The sequence below is a fragment of the Salvelinus namaycush genome, chromosome 1 (assembly GCF_016432855.1).
Source record: "Salvelinus namaycush isolate Seneca chromosome 1, SaNama_1.0, whole genome shotgun sequence".
In the NCBI taxonomy this organism is placed as follows: domain Eukaryota; kingdom Metazoa; phylum Chordata; class Actinopteri; order Salmoniformes; family Salmonidae; genus Salvelinus; species Salvelinus namaycush.
Window position 1 is genome coordinate 2,183,074 of NC_052307.1, and position 17,965 is coordinate 2,201,038.

Here is a 17,965-nt window from a genome sequence, read left to right on the forward strand (position 1 = left end):
ATTTAATTACTCACCTATCAGTCATATGGACATCTGCATTCAGACTGATGCTCCATCACTTCCTCTGGTCTTCTCAAACTGCAGTCCAGAAGTTTTAGTACTAGTAGTAGAAGTAGTAGTACTAGTAGCAGCAGTAGTAGTAGTAGTAGTAGCAGTAGTAGTAGTAGTAGGAGTAGTAGTAGTAGTAGTAGCGGTAGTACTAGTAGTAGTAGTAGTAGTAGTAGTAGTACTAGTAGTAGTAGTAGTAGTAGTAGTAGTAGTAGTAGTAGTAGTAGTAGTAGTAGTATCGGTAGTAATAGTAGTATCGGTAGTACTAGTAGCGGTAGTAGTAGTAGCAGCAGTAGTAGTAGTAGTAGTAGCAGTAGTAGTAGTAGCGGTAGTAGTAGTAGTAGCGGTAGTAGTAGTAGTAGTAGCGGTAGTAGTAGTAGTAGTAGTAGCAGTAGCGGTAGTAGTAGCAGCAGTAGTAGTAGTGGTAGAAGCGGTAGTAGTAGCGGTAGTAGTAGTGGTAGTAGTAGTAGTTAGTATCAGGTAAAGAGAGAGACCAGCTCAGTGTTGACAGCTCAGTGTTGACAGCTCAGTGGTGACAGCTCAGTGGTGACAGCTCAGTGGTGACAGCTCAGTGTTGATAGCTCAGTGTTGATAGCTCAGTGTTGACAGCTCAGTGTTGATAGCTCAGTGTTGACAGCTCAGTGGTGACAGATGTGTTGACAGCTCAGTGTTGACAGCTCAGCTCTGTACTATAGAGAATCATCCAAGACAAACAATGTCCAAACACTGATGTCTTACAAAGTTACATTTCTTTATTTCAACAATATCAGTCTCATGTGGTATCAGAGTTCCATTGGGATGGATTGTAACTCAATATTAGGAAGGTGTTCTTAATGTTTTGTCCACTCAGTGTATATTTAAAGTTTCAACATGAAACTCTCCATTCTAAACTATTCTCCACCCTCTCCATTCTAAACGTCTCATCAAGATCTTTACAGACCTCCCTCCCCTCCTTCTCTAGACACTGTAGACTGGACCAGACATTATTCTGACCTGTTTTCTAAGTCTCATCAAGATCTTTGCAGACCTCCCTCCCCTCCTCCTCTAGACACTGTAGACTGGACCAGACATTATTCTGACCTGTTTTCTAAGTCTCATCAAGATCTTTACAGACCTCCCTCCCCTCCTTCTCTAGACACTGTAGACTGGACCAGACATTATTCTGACCTGTTTTCTAAGTCTCATCAAGATCTTTACAGACCTCCCTCCCCTCCTCCTCTAGACACTGTAGACTGGACCAGACATTATTCTGACCTGTTTTCCCCATGACCATCATGATCCATGGTCACTCACCACGGTACAGTGGACAGTAGACCTGGTCTGGTTCTACACATAGACGGTGATGGTGAATCATGTCAGATTGTGGAGAAGCCAACTTGATGAGTTTCTCCTGACCCAGCCCAACAACCCTATCAGTGCCCTCTGACCTCTGCCCTCTCGTTCCAGTCTCTTCTGCAACACTGAGTGAGCTTCCCTGACTTCTTTCAAATTCTGTCTTAGTCTCTCCATTTCTCCATCCTTCTCCTCCATATGTCTATCCTTCTCCTCCATATGTCTATCCTTCTCCTCCATATGTCTATCCTTCTCCTCCATATGTTTATCCTTCTCGTTCATCTGTCTATTCTTCTCCTCCATCTGTCTATTCTTCTCCTTCATCTGTCTATTCTTCTCCTCCATCTGTCTGCTGAACTCCCTCTGCATCTTTGTCTGTGAGATCATGATGTTCCTCTGTAACTCAGGTAGGACTATCTTCATCAGGTTTCTCTCTGCTTCAACTGTGGCCTCTCCTTCATAGTTCTCCATCATCTCCTCTATCTCCTGTCTATGTCTCTCCTCCATCTCCCTCCTCTCATTCTCTGTCTTCTCTCTAAATCTCTCCATCTTTCTCTCCATCTCCTCCCTCCTATCAGACTCCCTCTTCAGCTCCCTCTCCAGCTCTCGTTTCTTCTCCTCATCCCTCTCTTCTTTCACCTGTCTCTCCAGTTCACTGGTTCTTTCACTGAGTGTTCTGATATCTCCCTCATGTTCCTGGATCACTCCCTCTATCTTTATCAGAGAGTCCTGCAACTCCTTCTCCAGCCTCTCTCTCACCTCTCTCTCCTCCCTCTGTTTCTTCTCTCCTCTCTCTCTCTGGATCTTTCCCTCCATCTCTCTAACCTGGTCCTCTGCCTCCTGGTAGGTCTGACTGCTGTAGATTCTCTCTCTGTTTCCTGCCACCATCTCCTCTACCTGATCCAGCAGCTCTGATACCTGAGTGCCATGGGCCCTGTCCTTAATGTTGAGGACGTGGTACCTGCTCCCACTTTTCTCTACAAGCTGCTGGAGGTCCTGACTTCCTGCTTGGAGAAACTCCTCAATGCTCTGCTCTTTCAGGCCATCATCATGGGTGAATAGAATCACAGTGTGTTCCCAACAACCCTCCCCAAACACCTCCTCTATTCTCTCCAGCACCCCTCTCTCCTCCCCCTTAGAGGGCTCCACTGGTATGACCAGGAGGAAGGCGTGGGGTCCCGGGGCAGACAGACGGACACAGAGCCCCACATCCTGTCTCATCTCCTCCAGAGAGAGTCCAGGACAGAACCAGTCTGGAGTGTCCACCAGCACCAGCCGTCTCCCACACACATCCCCCTCTCTCCTCTTACTCCTCTGGGTCACTGCAGAGGGGCTGGCCTGGGCCCCAAACTCCTCTCTGCCCAGGATGGTGTTTCCTGCTGCACTCCTCCCAGCCCCAGTCCTCCCCAGCAGCACCAGTCTCAGCTCAGACACACTGGGAGACACTGGGGAGTCTGGACTGCTGCTCTCTCCTCCCACTGCAACACAACACACAGCACTGATCAACACTCTGACTCTCTGGAGGATGTACAACAGAGTCAAATATAATATAATCTACATCCATAACTCACTATCTGGAGGATGTACAACAGAGTCAAATATAATATAATCTACATCCATAACTCACTATCTGGAGGATGTACAACAGAGTCAAATATAATATAATCTACATCCATAACTCACTATCTGGAGGATGTACAACAGAGTCAAATATAATATAATCTACATCCATAACTCACTATCTGGAGGATGTACAACAGAGTCAAATATAATATAATCTACATCCATAACTCACTATCTGGAGGATGTACAACAGAGTCAAATATAATATAATCTACATCCATAACTCACTATCTGGAGGATGTACAACAGTGTCAAATATAATATAATCTACATCCATAACTCACTATCTGGAGGATGTACAACAGAGTCAAATATAATATAATCTACATCCATTACTCACTATCTGGAGGATGTACAACAGAGTCAAATATAATATAATCTACATCCATAATTCACTATCTGGAGGATGTACAACAGAGTCAAATATAATATAATCTACATCCATAACTCACTATCTGGAGGATGTACAACAGAGTCCAATATAATATAATCTACATCCATAACTCACTATCTGGAGGATTTTTCTCCATGCTGTTTGTCCTCCTCAGTGGAAGTGTGGGGTCTGTATCTGAGGTCTCTCCTCCCACTGTAACACAACATAGAGAACTGGTCAACATACTGACTCATCAGAGACACATTTAAAACATAGTATAAACAAACTACAAATACATTACACATCATAGTGAAATATAGATTATTGGAGAAAATAGAGAATATCAAGATTGATGACAGTTCGAGACAACGTTGATGACTCACTAAGTGAAGGATGGTCCACTATAGACAAGAAACAGTAGGAGACAACAGGACAATAGTGATAACTCACTAAGTGAAGGATGGTCCACTATAGACTAGAAACAGTAGGAGACAACAGGACAATAGTGATAACTCACTAAGTGAAGGATGGTCCACTATAGACTAGAAACAGTAGGAGACAACAGGACAATAGTGATAACTCACTAAGTGAAGGATGGTCCACTATAGACTAGAAACAGTAGGAGACAACAGGACAATATTGATAACTCACTAAGTGAAGGATGGTCCACTATAGACTAGAAACAGTAGGAGACAACAGGACAATATTGATAACTCACTAAGTGAAGGATGGTCCACTATAGACTAGAAACAGTAGGAGACAACAGGACAATATTGATAACTCACTAAGTGAAGGATGGTCCACTATAGACTAGAAACAGTAGGAGACAACAGGACAATAGTGATAACTCACTAAGTGAAGGATGGTCCACTATAGACTAGAAACAGTAGGAGACAACAGGACAATAGTGATAACTCACTGTCTGGAGGATCATCCTTGCTCTGTCTCCTCCTGACTGGGAGTATGGAACCTGTATCTGACGTCTCTCCAGGTTCTAAAAAAATAGAACAACCATTTAGAATGGGAACATTTACCTCAGTGACACATGAAGGCACATAGACCTACTGAAGGGGAGTTCTGGGTTTCTATTGAAATGTTAAGTACCACATATCTCACTCACCAGTCATCTGGGCTGAGATCTCTCTTCTCAGTCTCTCTACCTCAGTCTTCACATCACATATCTGTTGAGCTGAAATAACAAAGGAGGACTAGGATCTGAATTCTGTGTTAAAGACTTTAGACAGAAATATGATGCAGAGGGAAAGTATGAAGTGATGGACAACAATATTCACAACTCAGTGGAGAGTCGACAATAACCTGAGAATTGAGGAAAGTACAGAAGACTAAATGTATTAATGGTGTGAATAATCTTACCCAGTTCAGCATTTTCATTGTTGACATCCTCCACCTGTTTGTCTCTTTCCTTTAACTGCTTCTCTCTCTCCTCTAGTAGGTTATCTTTCTCTTCTACTTCCTGCCTCCTCTCTTTTAGTTCATTTGCTTTTCCCTCCAGTAGTTTGTCTCTCTCTTCCAGTAGTCTGTCCTTCTCCCCCAGTCTATAGTTGCTGTCCTCTAGTTGAAGGTCTCTTTCCTTTAGTTGGTTCTCTTTCTCTTCCAGTAGTCTGTCCTTCTCCTCCAGTCTATAGTTTCTGTCCTCTAGTTGAAGGTCTCTTTCCTTTAGTTGGTTCTCTTTCTCTTCCAGTAGTCTGTCCTTCTCTCCCAGTCTGTAGTTTCTGTCCTCTAGTTGAAGGTCTTTATCCTTCAGTAGTTTGTCTCTCTCTTCCAGTAGTCTGTCTTTCTCTTCTAGTTCCTGCCTCCTCTCTTTTAGTTCATTTTCTTTTCCCTCCAGTAGTTTGTCTCTCTCTTCCAGTAGTCTGTCCTTCTCTCCCAGTCTGTGGTTGCTGTCCTCTAGTTGAAGATCTTTTTCCTGCAGCAGGACTCTGAAGTTCTCTACTTGGCTGTTCTTGTCCTGCAGGTTCTTTCTCAGTGTCTCTTGTTGAATGTCTCTATCCTTTAGTTGCTTGTCTTTCTCTTCCAGTTGGTTTTCTTTCTCTTCTAATAGTTTCTCCCTCTGTCCAATTATCTGGTTCTTCTCCTCCAGGAGTCTCTCTTTCTCTCTCACTTCCTGGGTCATATCATCCAGTTGTGTGTCTTTCTCCTCTAGTTGGTTCATCATCTCCTGTCTTAATTTCTCTTTTAATTCTTTTTCCATCTTCAACTCTGAGAGAGAGCAATTAACATATTTAATTGGTTGTTTGAATAAGTAATGTATTAATTCATTCAATAGTATGTCTATAAAGACATTATCATTTGATGGAGGTGGTACAATTATTAGTAATTATTTCCTCCAGTCAACAGTTATCTGAGCTGAACCAATCATCAACTGGTCTATTGACTATTTGATACATTACAAATGAATTAGTCTGAAACACTGAATGACATCACTCATGTTCCCTGATTCAATCCTCTCTCCTCCAGACTCTCTCATACTTACCAAGCTCACCAGCTGATGCCTCCCTCTTCAGCTTCTCCTTCTGGGTCTCATGTTGTAAATACTCTGATCCTGAGGCTATGGTGTAAAACAGAGAGGTGAGTTCTGTGTGGTAGACTACATCACTATATACAGAACAAACAGGACCAATCAGATTTCTCCTGTCACTCAAGCCTCCCTCATGTAGGGACTGTGGGCACCAATGAGATCTGGTTAACTTCATAAATAATGTTGTTTTGTTATTGTCCTATCTCTGATCAAATGATTATGTTCATTGTTAGTGATAACCAGCATTGGGCTCTATGGCAGATACAGGATATTGTGTCAGGAGGCAGGGTTCTATGGAATATACATTCAGTAGAATCTGAAGAACATCTGACATCATAATCCAACCTACCTTGAGAACATTTGGGGAGAGTATTGATAAATGTAAAGAAACTGATTTAATTTGTAGCCTTGAAGAAGACACACTGCTGTTCACAAGGCCTGTAGTTTTTATAGTATCAGATTAACACTCTGGTCTGTTCTTTGTCTTGTATTATTGGTTGTCAATAAACAAAACAGACAAATAAGTAATTACTCACCCCGTCCTGATCATCCATTATCCAAGATGGAGAGTCATGAATAATGATCATGTAAAACAGAATGCATTAGTTATTATTGTTCATTGAATTTCAGTCTCATTACATAATTTAATGAAATACCATACATCATATTGGAATGACTGTTCATCACATTCATTACTAATGTACATCTAGGGAAAGGGATGTAAGCAGTGCTACTATTGGAACAGTCTAAACATCACAGAATGATTCATACTAGGACATCAAACTGAATTAATGTCACGTTCGTTGAAAGATGGATTGGACCAAGGTGCAGCGTGGTAGGCGTACATCATCAATTTATTAAATCAACACCAAAAACAAGAAAGAATAAACGACACGTAAAGTTTTGTAGCGCTAACACAGCAACTAACCAAAAACAAGAACCATACCCGGCCAACAAAGAAATAGAAAAACTAGAATGCCCACCCAAATCATACCCTGACCTAACCAAATAGAGAAATAAAAAGGCTCTCTAAGGTCAGGGCGTGACAATTCAAGCTGATTCCATGTTCATTTTGGAGTGTGATATGTTGAGCTCTATGGAAGAAATATTGTGGGAGATCTATGATATGAAAATTCTGGATAATTTGAAGAACATCTATACATCTTAATCAAACCTACCTTGAAAACATTTGGGGAGAGTTTTGATAAATGTAAAGAAACTCATTTAATTCGTAGCCTTGAAGAAGACACACTGCTGTTCACAAGGCCTGTAGTTTTTATAGTATCAGATTAACACTCTGGTCTGTTCTTTGTCTTGTGTTATTGGTTGTCAATAAACAAAACAGACAAATAAGTAATTACTCACCGAATTCTGATCATCCATTATCCAAGATGGAGAGTCATGAATAATGATCATGTAAAACAGAATACATTAGTTATTATTGTTCATTGAATTTGTCTCATTACATAGTTTAATGAAATACCATACATCATGTTGGAATGACTGTTCATCACATTCATTACTAATGTACATCTAGGGAAAGGGATGTAAGCAGCACTACTATGTGAGCAGTCTGAGAATGACTGAATGCTTCATAATAAGACATCAAGCTAAATTCAAGCTGATTCTATTTTAATTTTGGTGTGTGAAATGTTGACCTCTATAACAGATATATTGTGGGAGGTTTATGGTAATGCTCCTGATCATCCATTATCCAAGATGGAGAGGAATGAATATTGATAATGTGTAACAAAATGTATGAGTTATTACAGTTACATTCAATCCAATTTCAGTCACATTACATTATTCAATCAAATACCATACATCATATTGATATGACTGTTCATCACATTCATTACTAATGTACATCTAGGGAAAGGGATGTAAGCAGTGCTACTATTGGAACAGTCTAAACATCACAGAATGCTTCAAACTAGGACATCAATCTGAATTCATGTCACGTTTGTTGAAAGATGGATTGGACCAAGGTGCAGCGTGGTAGGCGTACATCATCAATTTATTAAATCAACACCAAAAACAAGAAAGAATAAACGACACGTAAAGTTTTGTAGCGCTTACACAGCAACTAACCAAAAACAAGAACCATACCCGGCCAACAAAGAAATAGAAAAACTAGAATGCCCACACAAATCATCATCAAATTATTATTACTTTATTATTTATTATTATTACTTTATTACTCACCCCATCCTGATCATCCATTATCGAAGATGGAGAGTCATGAATAATGATCATGTAAAACAGAAAGCATTAGTTATTATCATTACCTTCAAATCACCATCTGTCACATTATCCTCTCAAATACCATAGTGATGTGATATACATCAGAGGGGTATGAGTGTTCATCACATTCATTACTAATGACAATCAAGGGACGTGACAGTAATGTTGGAATGGTTCTAATGCTTTAGGACCAGCTCAAAGCTCAGAGTGATGGTAATATGCATTGTAACTAGTTGATATTCAGAATGAATCTAGTCTATTCATCTGTAACTCCTACTATGAACTCCTACCTACATGAGAAAGTACAAGTGTTCTGTACAGGGAAAGAGACTGGTTGTTATTGTTGTTGTTTAGGTGTTTAGAAACATTACTGGAGTTATCGAACACTTACCTCTGACCAATAAACGCACTCCAGCCTCCTCCTTCTGTTCTCCATGGATGACCTGACATATGTAGACTCCTCTATCTGGCCCCCTGAAGTCTCTCAGCCTCAGAGACACGTTGCCTCTCTCCAGCTCCTGGGTGATCAGACTCACTCTGCCCTCATAGCCACTCCTCTCTGTCACCTGGCCATTCTTATACAGGTAAATACACTCTGTCCTTTTAAACCACCTGATCGCCGTGGCAACAGCACTGGTGTCAGGTGAGAGGTGACAGGGGAGGGTGACCTCTTCACCAACATCAGCCTCCACATGGTCTTCTGAGGTGAGTTTAAACTGATCTGTTCAGAAAGAGAGAACATTTCATGTTTAATGACATCATCTGTGTCAGGAACACAAATCCTCTCAGTACATTTATAAACACAGCTGAATTAAAAACTACAATAGACATACAACAACCAGGACCATGTCAATTCTAAAATACAACCCCCACAATCCCAGACAGACAGATTCATTTGAAGGAAAGTATATATGTCATAGAAGAATGTGATGCTACAATCTAGAATGATATTATCCCATTTGTTCCCACATCTTTCCCAGACATGCCACTATGCTAATCTTATGCCACTAGTAAGCCTAACATGTCATCCATTTTGATTATTTATTTATTTATTTAAAAGTATGTTTTATTCTTGGTCACAATTGTGACGGAGTGCTCTATCTATAATAACATGAACAGATATTTACCTCTATTCCTCAACCTCAATATCTATATACCTCAGTCCACTTACCCACACACCTAAACTCAATGACCCACACACCCCAGCCCTGTTACCCCCATGCCCTAACCCTAACACCCACATGACAATACCCTCAATATCTATATACCTCAGCCCACTTACCCACACACCTAAACTCAATGACCCACACACCCCAGCCCTGTTACCCCCATGCCCTAACCCTAACACCCACATGATAATACCCTCAATATCTAAACAATCAAGTACAGATACAGGCATATCCTGGCCCTAAATGACCTGTGTGTTACTCAAGACCCCAGTTCCTTTGCCAATACACCTCATCCCTGTTACTTTCCTATCTCAGCCCTGTTACCCACTTTCCTTAGGCCTGTATTCCCCAAGTCACCAACAGTAACCTATATCCAGCTATTCGCTGCACACCCCAACCCTGTTATCAGCATGTTTTAGTCCTGTGACCTCTGACCTGTATACACTAATCATTTCATAGATAAACTAATATTACAGTGGTATAACACATGTGACCCAGCCCCAATCTCTTGTTTCTACCACAAACGTTGTTGCCAGAAAGGATTTGATTGGGCAATAGACGTCCATCCAGCCCCATTACCTGTATGAACCTTGTGTATCCCTACACCCCATTATAAACCAGGGAAATCCATGGGCATACTCATATAAAACAGGTCTACCCCAGTGTCCAAGCCTCAACATTCATACTAACCAGGTCTACCCCAGTGTCCAAGACTCAACATTCATACTAACCAGGTCTACCCCAGTGTCCAAGCCTCAACATTCATACTAACCAGGTCTACCCCAGTGTCCAAGACTCAACATTCATACTAACCAGGTCTACCCCAGTGTCCAAGCCTCAACATTCATACTAACCAGGTCTACCCCAGTGTCCAAGCCTCAACATTCATACTAACCAGGTCTACCCCAGTGTCCAAGCCTCAACATTCATACTAACCAGGTCTACCCCAGTGTCCAAGCCTCAACATTCATACTAACCAGGTCTACCCCAGTGTCCAAGACTCAACATTCATACTAACCAGGTCTACCCCAGTGTCCAAGACTCAACATTCATACTAACCAGGTCTACCCCAGTGTCCAAGCCTCAACATTCATACTAACCAGGTCTACCATTGTGCAAGAGACACTAAACAAACCTAATAACATTAAATATCACTTCAATTATTATACCACATTCACTTTATGGGTCTATACACGGCCAATTCCCTCTGAAATAACAACATGATGTTTTACAGTAAAAATCTCTGATTTAAACATCAGTAAAGGTAATGGATAATGGTAAAATCATCTTTAACATCATTTTGAACAAGTAAATCCTGAACCGAACTCAATTTAAATCTACTGAAGAAAGAAAAGGATCTGCTATGACTAAATATATAGAATAAATTAGAGGCACTGTATTTTCCCATTAGTCAGACATGTTTGGCAGGTAGCCTAGCACTTAAGAGCATTGGGCCAGTAACCGAAACGTCGCTGGTTTGGATCCCTGAGGAAACTAGGAAAACATTTGTTGATATGCCCTTGAGCAAGACACTTAATGCTAATTGCTCTGGATACATATATTATATATTTAACGAGACAAGTCAGTTCAGAACAAATTCTAATTTACAATGACAGCCTACCCCGGAAGATGCTGGACCAATTGTGCTCTGCCCTACGGGACCCCCATTCATGGCTGGCTTTGGATTTGAACCAGATTCTGTAGAGACGCCTCTCACACTGAGAAGCAGTGCCTTAGACCGCTGCACAACTCGGGAGCCCAACTTATTTGTTGATATGTACAACTTTAACTTCTCTAGAGCCAGTAAAGTACAAAAGTTTTATTTTCTTCCGTATTGTGTCCGACTGGATTAAATGGGTTCTATAATAAAGAGATGTTTGGAGGGAGAGGTCACTGTGGAGCAGTAGAGCTGTTTCTCACAGACACAAACTCAGCTACAACTCCTCATGTTACAAACACATTTCATCCAGACACACATTTACACATAAAGACAAATAAAACCACAAAAACACATTTCATTTTCAATAGTTGGTTTAGTTCAGTTCTCTCAGATACATGAAATAAAAGTTAATCATTAATTATAGAATGGTGACTTACTATGAAGTCTGGACTCTGCCATTTTAACTGCAATAAAAAGAGAAAACATTCATATTTACATCATTACCATTCATCAAATTCTCTCTTTTGCTCAATCACACAGATACAAACATCACTTCCTCTTTCTCCAGTCCTCATTGTTTTAAAACAGGACTGTTGTGTCTAGTTTGGAAAGTGAAATATACTGACATCTCCTCTTACCTTCACTGGTCTTCACATCCTCCACTTCACATTCAAAATAGTTGATTTAAATCCATAACCACTCTAATAGTAACGTGCATATCTACACGTTTTTACAGAACAATCTACACCTCAGGCCTATACTGAGACACAACTTTCACTTTCACCTGTGCACAGGTACTTGGAGTAAACTCCTCCCCCCAGCCTCTCTGGTTATTAGAAAACCCAGTCACAAAGTCTAAATTGTCTACAGGCCTATCGTAACATGTCATTAAAACAGAAATGTACATTTCTGATCTTAATTTAGGTTTAAGTTTAGGCATAAGGTTAGCAGTGTGTAGAATCGGGTTCAAATCAGAAGACCGGTCCAGCCAGCAGATGGTAGTGATGTTCTTTAATTATAGCCATATTATCCTGAGCTGTAAAGATTTAACAGTGCCTATCAATATTAGCTTCTCTTATCTCTTTGGACCCATTCACTTTAGTAAATGAGTGAAATTGCTTCCATGACAAATAGTCTCAATGCTTTTCCATCCCCTCCTAACAAAATAAATGTAGCTGACTGGTGGTCATTTACTGTCTGAGAAGAGTATCATTGCCACCTGCTGGTCAATGTTGGGAACTGCGGTGAATTTACAAATCAGAAAGTCAGACATATGATTTATGGGGGCTGTTGTTGTGGGTAGTCCGGCTCTTTTTGGCTCCCAAACTGCTCTTTAATAAAAATATGTTTTGTATTTTTTCCAAGTCAAACAGTTTGCGATAGTTTGACTATGATTGGTGTTAAAACAATTCTAATTCAATTATTAAATGAAATCATACTACACCTTAACTACAATGTATTTAAAAAATGCATTCTACCACACCCATGCTATTAAACATATGCATTTAAAGTATAACGTTTTAATGTATATAAACAAAGTGCATATAAATGTAACAATTAAAAACGAATACAATCTGAACAACATAATAATAGAATATTGCACCATATCAAAGAGAAATAAATAACAATGTGCAAAACTGCAGCATCCCACTTAAAACATTAAACTGGTCCCTCTTTTCTCTCTCTTCTTTATTACCATGTTATAACCAGCATCCCACTAAAACATTAAACTGGTCCCTCTTTTCTCTCTCTTCTTTATTACCATGTTATAACCAGCATCCCACTAAAACATTAAATTGGTCCCTCTTTTCTCTCTCTTCTTTATTACCATGTTATAACCAGCATCCCACTAAAACATTAAACTGGTCCCTCTTTTCTCTCTCTTCTTTATTACCATGTTATAACCAGCATCCCACTAAAACATTAAACTGGTCCCTCTTTTCTCTCTCTTCTTTATTGCCATGTTATAATCAGCAGCACACAGTAATGCAGAATATATTTTTCTGTTATGAGAGATTTGCATTCAGAAATGCAAGCTGCCTCACTTTCGAGGGGCTGATGTGGTTTCTTCTCTCAGTAATTATTTGTCCCGTTTTCGAGAAGACCCTCTCAGAGGGAACGGATGTGGCCACTATGCAGTGTCTCCCTGTCATGACTTTAGTAAGCCGTGGGTAGACAGAGACCTTGTTCTTCCACCAGCTCAGAGGATCTGCAGATCGTTGGAGGGGCTCCTCCAAATAGGATCGGACCTCCATTATGCCATCTGCTGAGGGATTCCTTCGTGCTGCATCCCCAGTTGCTCTCTCGTCAAACAGCATCCAAACAGCAGACGTTGGCGCGTTCTAGCATCTATCGGCATGTTTCCGTTAGGGAAAGCCTACGTTGTGAAGTGCGCATGTGTATTAACTCAATTCTCCTGTGCACTCCTTCTAATCAGCGCAACTTTGAAAAACCTTTGCAAAGGGTAAAGTCTACAAAACTTAGTCCACTCTGTTCATAACAGATTCTAGTTTTGGGAACAAAAAAACGGTATTGCGATAAATAGTTTAATCGATGAGAAAATGTGCCACTTCAACAGTAACATCTGTTACTGCACAATAACCTTCAACCTGGCATTTCTGCTTTCCACAAACCCGAGTCGGATTGATAACCTTACCAATAAAAGCTATGAAGTCAACTTTATTCATTATCAAAGTGTCCTTTGACGCAGCACATTCATGAGCAACAGATTGCTGAACAGGCGTCGAAACAATGACAAGGCTGTTGTGTCTAGTTTGGATAGTGAAATATACTGAGATCTCCTCTTACCTTTACTGGTCTTCACGTCCTCCACTTCACATTCAAAATAGTTGATTTAAATCCATAACCACTCTAATAGTCACTATATGTGCATATCTACACGTTTTTACAGAACAATCTACACCTCAGGCCTTTACTGAGACATAACTTTCACTTTCACATTTACACAGGCACTTGGAGTGAACTCCTCCCCCTCGCCTCTCTGGTTATTAGAAAACCCAGTCACAAAGTCCCCCAGCCTCTCTGGTTATTAGAAAACCCAGCCACAAAGTCTAAATTGTCTATAGGCCTATTGTAAAATGTCATGAAAACAAAAATTTACATTTCTGATCTTAATTTAGGTTTAAGGTTAGGCATAAGGTTAGCAGTGTGTAGAATAGGGTTCAAATCAGAAGACCGATCCAGCCAGCAGATGGTAGTGATGTTCTTTAATTAGAGTCATATTATCCTGAGCTGTAAAGATTTAACAGTGCCTATCAATATTAGCTTCTCTTATCTCTTTGGACACATTCACATGAGTAAATGAGTGAAATTGCTTCCATGACAAAGAGTCTCAATGCTTTTCCATCCCCTCCTAACAAAATAAATGTAGCTGACTGGTGGTCATTTATTGTCTGAGAAGAGAGTATCATTGCCACCTGCTGGTCAATGTTGGGAACTGCGGTGAATTTACAAATCAGAAAGTCAGACATATGATTTAGGGGCACTTGTTGTGGGCAGTCCGGCTCTTTTTGGCCCCCAAACTGCTCTTTAATAAAAATATGTTTTGTATTTTTTCCAAGTCAAACAGTTTGCGATAGTTTGACTATGATTGGTGTTAAAACAATTCTAATTCAATTATTAAATGAAATCATACTACACCTTAACCACAATGTATTTAAAAATGCATTGGTTTGTTATGAAAAAGAATGCATTTAAACATTTGCATTTAAAGTATAACTTTTTAATGTATATAAACTAAGTGGCTTCTTCCTTTCCTCTTGACCAAAACCACTGCCCAAGCCTGAAGCGAGGTTGTTTCGGACGTATACAGTCCACATTTGAAGTTCCCACTCTCTAAGGTCAGGACGTGACAGGTCAAAAGACTATACCACTCCCGAGTCTAGCTTGGACTCCCCCTCCCCCGAAGGCCCAACTTCCTGCCTTTATCCTGTCACTAACACACTGACCACAGTACAATGAATGGTCAAGAGGAGGAGCTAAAAACTAAGGTCCACTTATAACAAAGGAATATATCTCAATCAGGTCAATATAAATCATCAAGGTACCTGATATTTCATCATATACATTCATATTTCATATATTTGTATACAGTCCATATTCAAAGATCCCAAACGGCCAAAACATTCATTGAGATCCAGGGATATGGTGCAAAAAAGTATTCTCCAATCAACTTAATTCATTTTGAATCTTGTTGTGTTCCAGCTCTTTCAGAGCTTCTCCTAGCTCTGTGTGTGTTCCAACAAAGTTAGTGCCATTGTCTGTTCTGACACTTGTTACTGGGCCCCTTCAATAGATGACCCTGCGCAGGGCATTGATGCAGGAATCAGTATCCAGATAACTAGCATAAGTAATGGACATTATCGAACAAAACAACGATTTATTGTGGAACTAGGATTCCTGGCACTGCATTCTGATGAAAGATCATCAAAGGTAAGGGAATATTTATGATGTAATTTCATATTTCTGTTGACTCCAACATGGCAGAGAAATGTTGTGTATTTCTGAGCGCCGTCTCAGATTATTACACGTTTTTTTTTAAATCTGACACAGCGGTTACATTAAGAACCAGTGTATCTTAAATTATATGTAAAACATGTATCTTTCATCAAAGTTTATGATGAGTATTTCTGTTATTTGACTTGGCTCTCTGTAATTACACCGGATATTTTGGAGGCAGTTCTGAACATGGTGCCAATGTAAACCGAGATTTGTGTATATAAATATGCACATTATCGAACAAAACATAAATGTATTGTGTAACATGATGTTCTATGAGTGTCAGCATACCTCCCTGCATACCACTGCTGGCTTGCTTCTGAAGCTAAGCAGGGTTGGTCCTGGTCAGTCCCTGGATGGGAGACCAGGTGCTGCTGGAAGTGGTGTTGGAGGGCCAGTAAGAGGCACTCTTTCCTCTGGTCTAAACAAAGATCCCAATACCCCAGGGCAGTGATTGGGGACACTGCTCTGTGTAGGGTGCTGTCTTTCGGATGGGACGTTAAACGGGTGTCCTGACTCTCTGAGGTCATTAAAGATCCCATGGCACTTATCGTAAGAGTAGGGGTGTTAACCCCGGTGTCCTGGCTAAATTCCCAATCTGGCCCTCAACCATCACGGTCACCTAATAATCCCCAGTTTACAATTGGCTCATTCATCCCCCTCCTCTCCCCTGTAACTATTCCCCAGGTCGTTGCTGCAAATGAGAACGTGTTCTCAGTCAACTTACCTGGTAAAATTACGATAAAATAAAATAAATAAAATAAAAATCTGTTGAAGATTATCAAAGTTTAGTGATTAATTTTATCTCTATTTCTGCTTTTGTGTGACTATCTTTGGCTGGGAAAAATGACTGTATGTTTTTGGGATTTGGTGGTGATCTAACATAAATATATGTTGTGTTTTCGCTGTAAAACATTTAAAAAATCGGACACGATGGGGAGATTAGCAAGATGTTTATATTTCATTTGCTTTATTGGACTTGTTAATGTGTGAAAGTTACATATTTCAAAAGAATATTTTTGAATTTCGCGCGCTGCCTTTTCAACGGAATGTTGTGGGTGTTCCGCTAGCGGAACCCCTGGGCTGGAAAGGTTAACAGTAGAAGAAGTCTCTTCAGTTTCAGCATCCAGGCAACTGCTTTCTTCAAGCTGTTCCATGTTGAATACTACTCAGTTTGCTGGTCGGACTCTTTTCATCCACACTTGTACTATTCACGATGATGTCATTTCTCAACTCTGGATCATCCGGAGGGATGGGGCCAAGCTCCTCAGGGTCTTTCCGCCATTGTGTTTCTGCTTTCTTCAGGATTTCTGGACCTTTGAGCCATCTCTTTGAGTTCAGGAAAGTTTCAGCATGTAACCATCGAGGCGTTGTCGGCTGGGCTGTGTTGGGAGTTCAAATACCTCCACTGTTTAGCTTTCGATAGGTCACGGATCACAGAAACCCTATTAGCCACAAAGGTATGGAATCTCTTGATATCGTTGCGGATGTATTTTAGCACAGACTGGCTGTCTTTCCAGAAAGTTGACTCCTCAAGTTCAGTCTGGAGCTCCAACCTTAATAACATCCTGTCCACTCGCACCTCCAATGTTGCTGCATCAAGATCCAGTCTGGGGATTGTCATCTGCTTGAGTGGAGTCACCCTTGATTTCCCCAGTATGAATGCGATGTGGACCTTTTCCATAACGTTTGTGAACCTAAGGTAGCTTGCCGTGCCATAACCTTGTTCACTTGCATCACCGAAGTGATGCAGCTGTGCGGTCTTGACTTGACCAAAGTTCTCAGGCATCATACACCTGTCAATCTGGAATCTGGACAGCTGGTCCAGCTCAGAGCCATTTCTTCCATGAAACAGAGTGTTCTTTGGGGATGACTTCGTCCCATCCACACTTTAGCTTGCAGAGTTCTTGAAGAATTTGCTTTGCCTTTAATATGAATGGGGAGAGGAAACCTAATGGATCATAAACAGAGCTGACAGTTGAGAGAATACCTCTTCTTGTAAGGGGTCTGTTCTTGATAGTGACTCTAAACGCATCACTTTCAAATGTTCAAATCGGATTCCAAGTGCTCTTTCAACAGGCAGCTTCTCTCTGTCCTGGTCCAGTTATTTTATCTGCTTGGCTGTGTGTTCATCAGGGATAGAAACCAGCACAGCGCGGCTGTTGATGACCCACTTGATCAACTTGAACCCACCCGGAGAGCACACATCTGAGGGTTTTTTGTGAGAGCTGTGGCTTGTTCCTCTTTGGTCACTGATTTGAGGTAGTCATCAACATAGAAGATGGACTTGACTGTTTGATTCACCTCTTCGTCGTACTTCACACAGTTGTCTTCTGCCGTCTTTCGCAGTGCAAAGTTTGCGTAACTTGGAGAGGATATAGCACCGAAAAGATACCGTCATTCTGGCCACCATAGGAATCGCAGGAAGTCTAAGTCATCTTCATGGACACGTACTTGAT

The 17,965-nt window shown here is 40.7% G+C and overlaps 1 protein-coding gene across 3 annotated transcripts; it reads right to left on the reverse strand.

Annotated features, from left to right (window-relative positions):
• Positions 1 to 780: 780 nt before the first annotated feature.
• On the reverse strand, positions 781 to 13,945 carry LOC120047303 (trichohyalin-like). Of its 3 annotated transcripts, none has more exons than XM_038994742.1 (13): positions 13,797 to 13,945; positions 11,426 to 11,452; positions 8,551 to 8,880; positions 8,121 to 8,126; positions 7,281 to 7,286; positions 6,452 to 6,457; positions 5,871 to 5,945; positions 5,235 to 5,596; positions 4,751 to 5,003; positions 4,497 to 4,565; positions 4,296 to 4,370; positions 3,512 to 3,589; positions 781 to 2,858 (listed from the first exon to the last, which is right to left on the reverse strand). In XM_038994742.1, the coding sequence occupies exons 2-13, from the start codon at positions 11,445 to 11,447 to the stop codon at positions 1,399 to 1,401; spliced, it is 2,742 nt and encodes a 913-aa protein (XP_038850670.1). In that variant the 5' UTR covers positions 11,448 to 11,452; positions 13,797 to 13,945; the 3' UTR covers positions 781 to 1,398. The 3 variants fall into 3 exon arrangements, with proteins under 3 accessions (XP_038850670.1, XP_038849852.1, XP_038849100.1); XM_038993924.1 differs by having other exon boundaries at positions 4,751 to 5,087; XM_038993172.1 differs by having other exon boundaries at positions 4,751 to 5,596.
• Between the last annotated feature and the right edge of the window lie 4,020 nt (positions 13,946 to 17,965).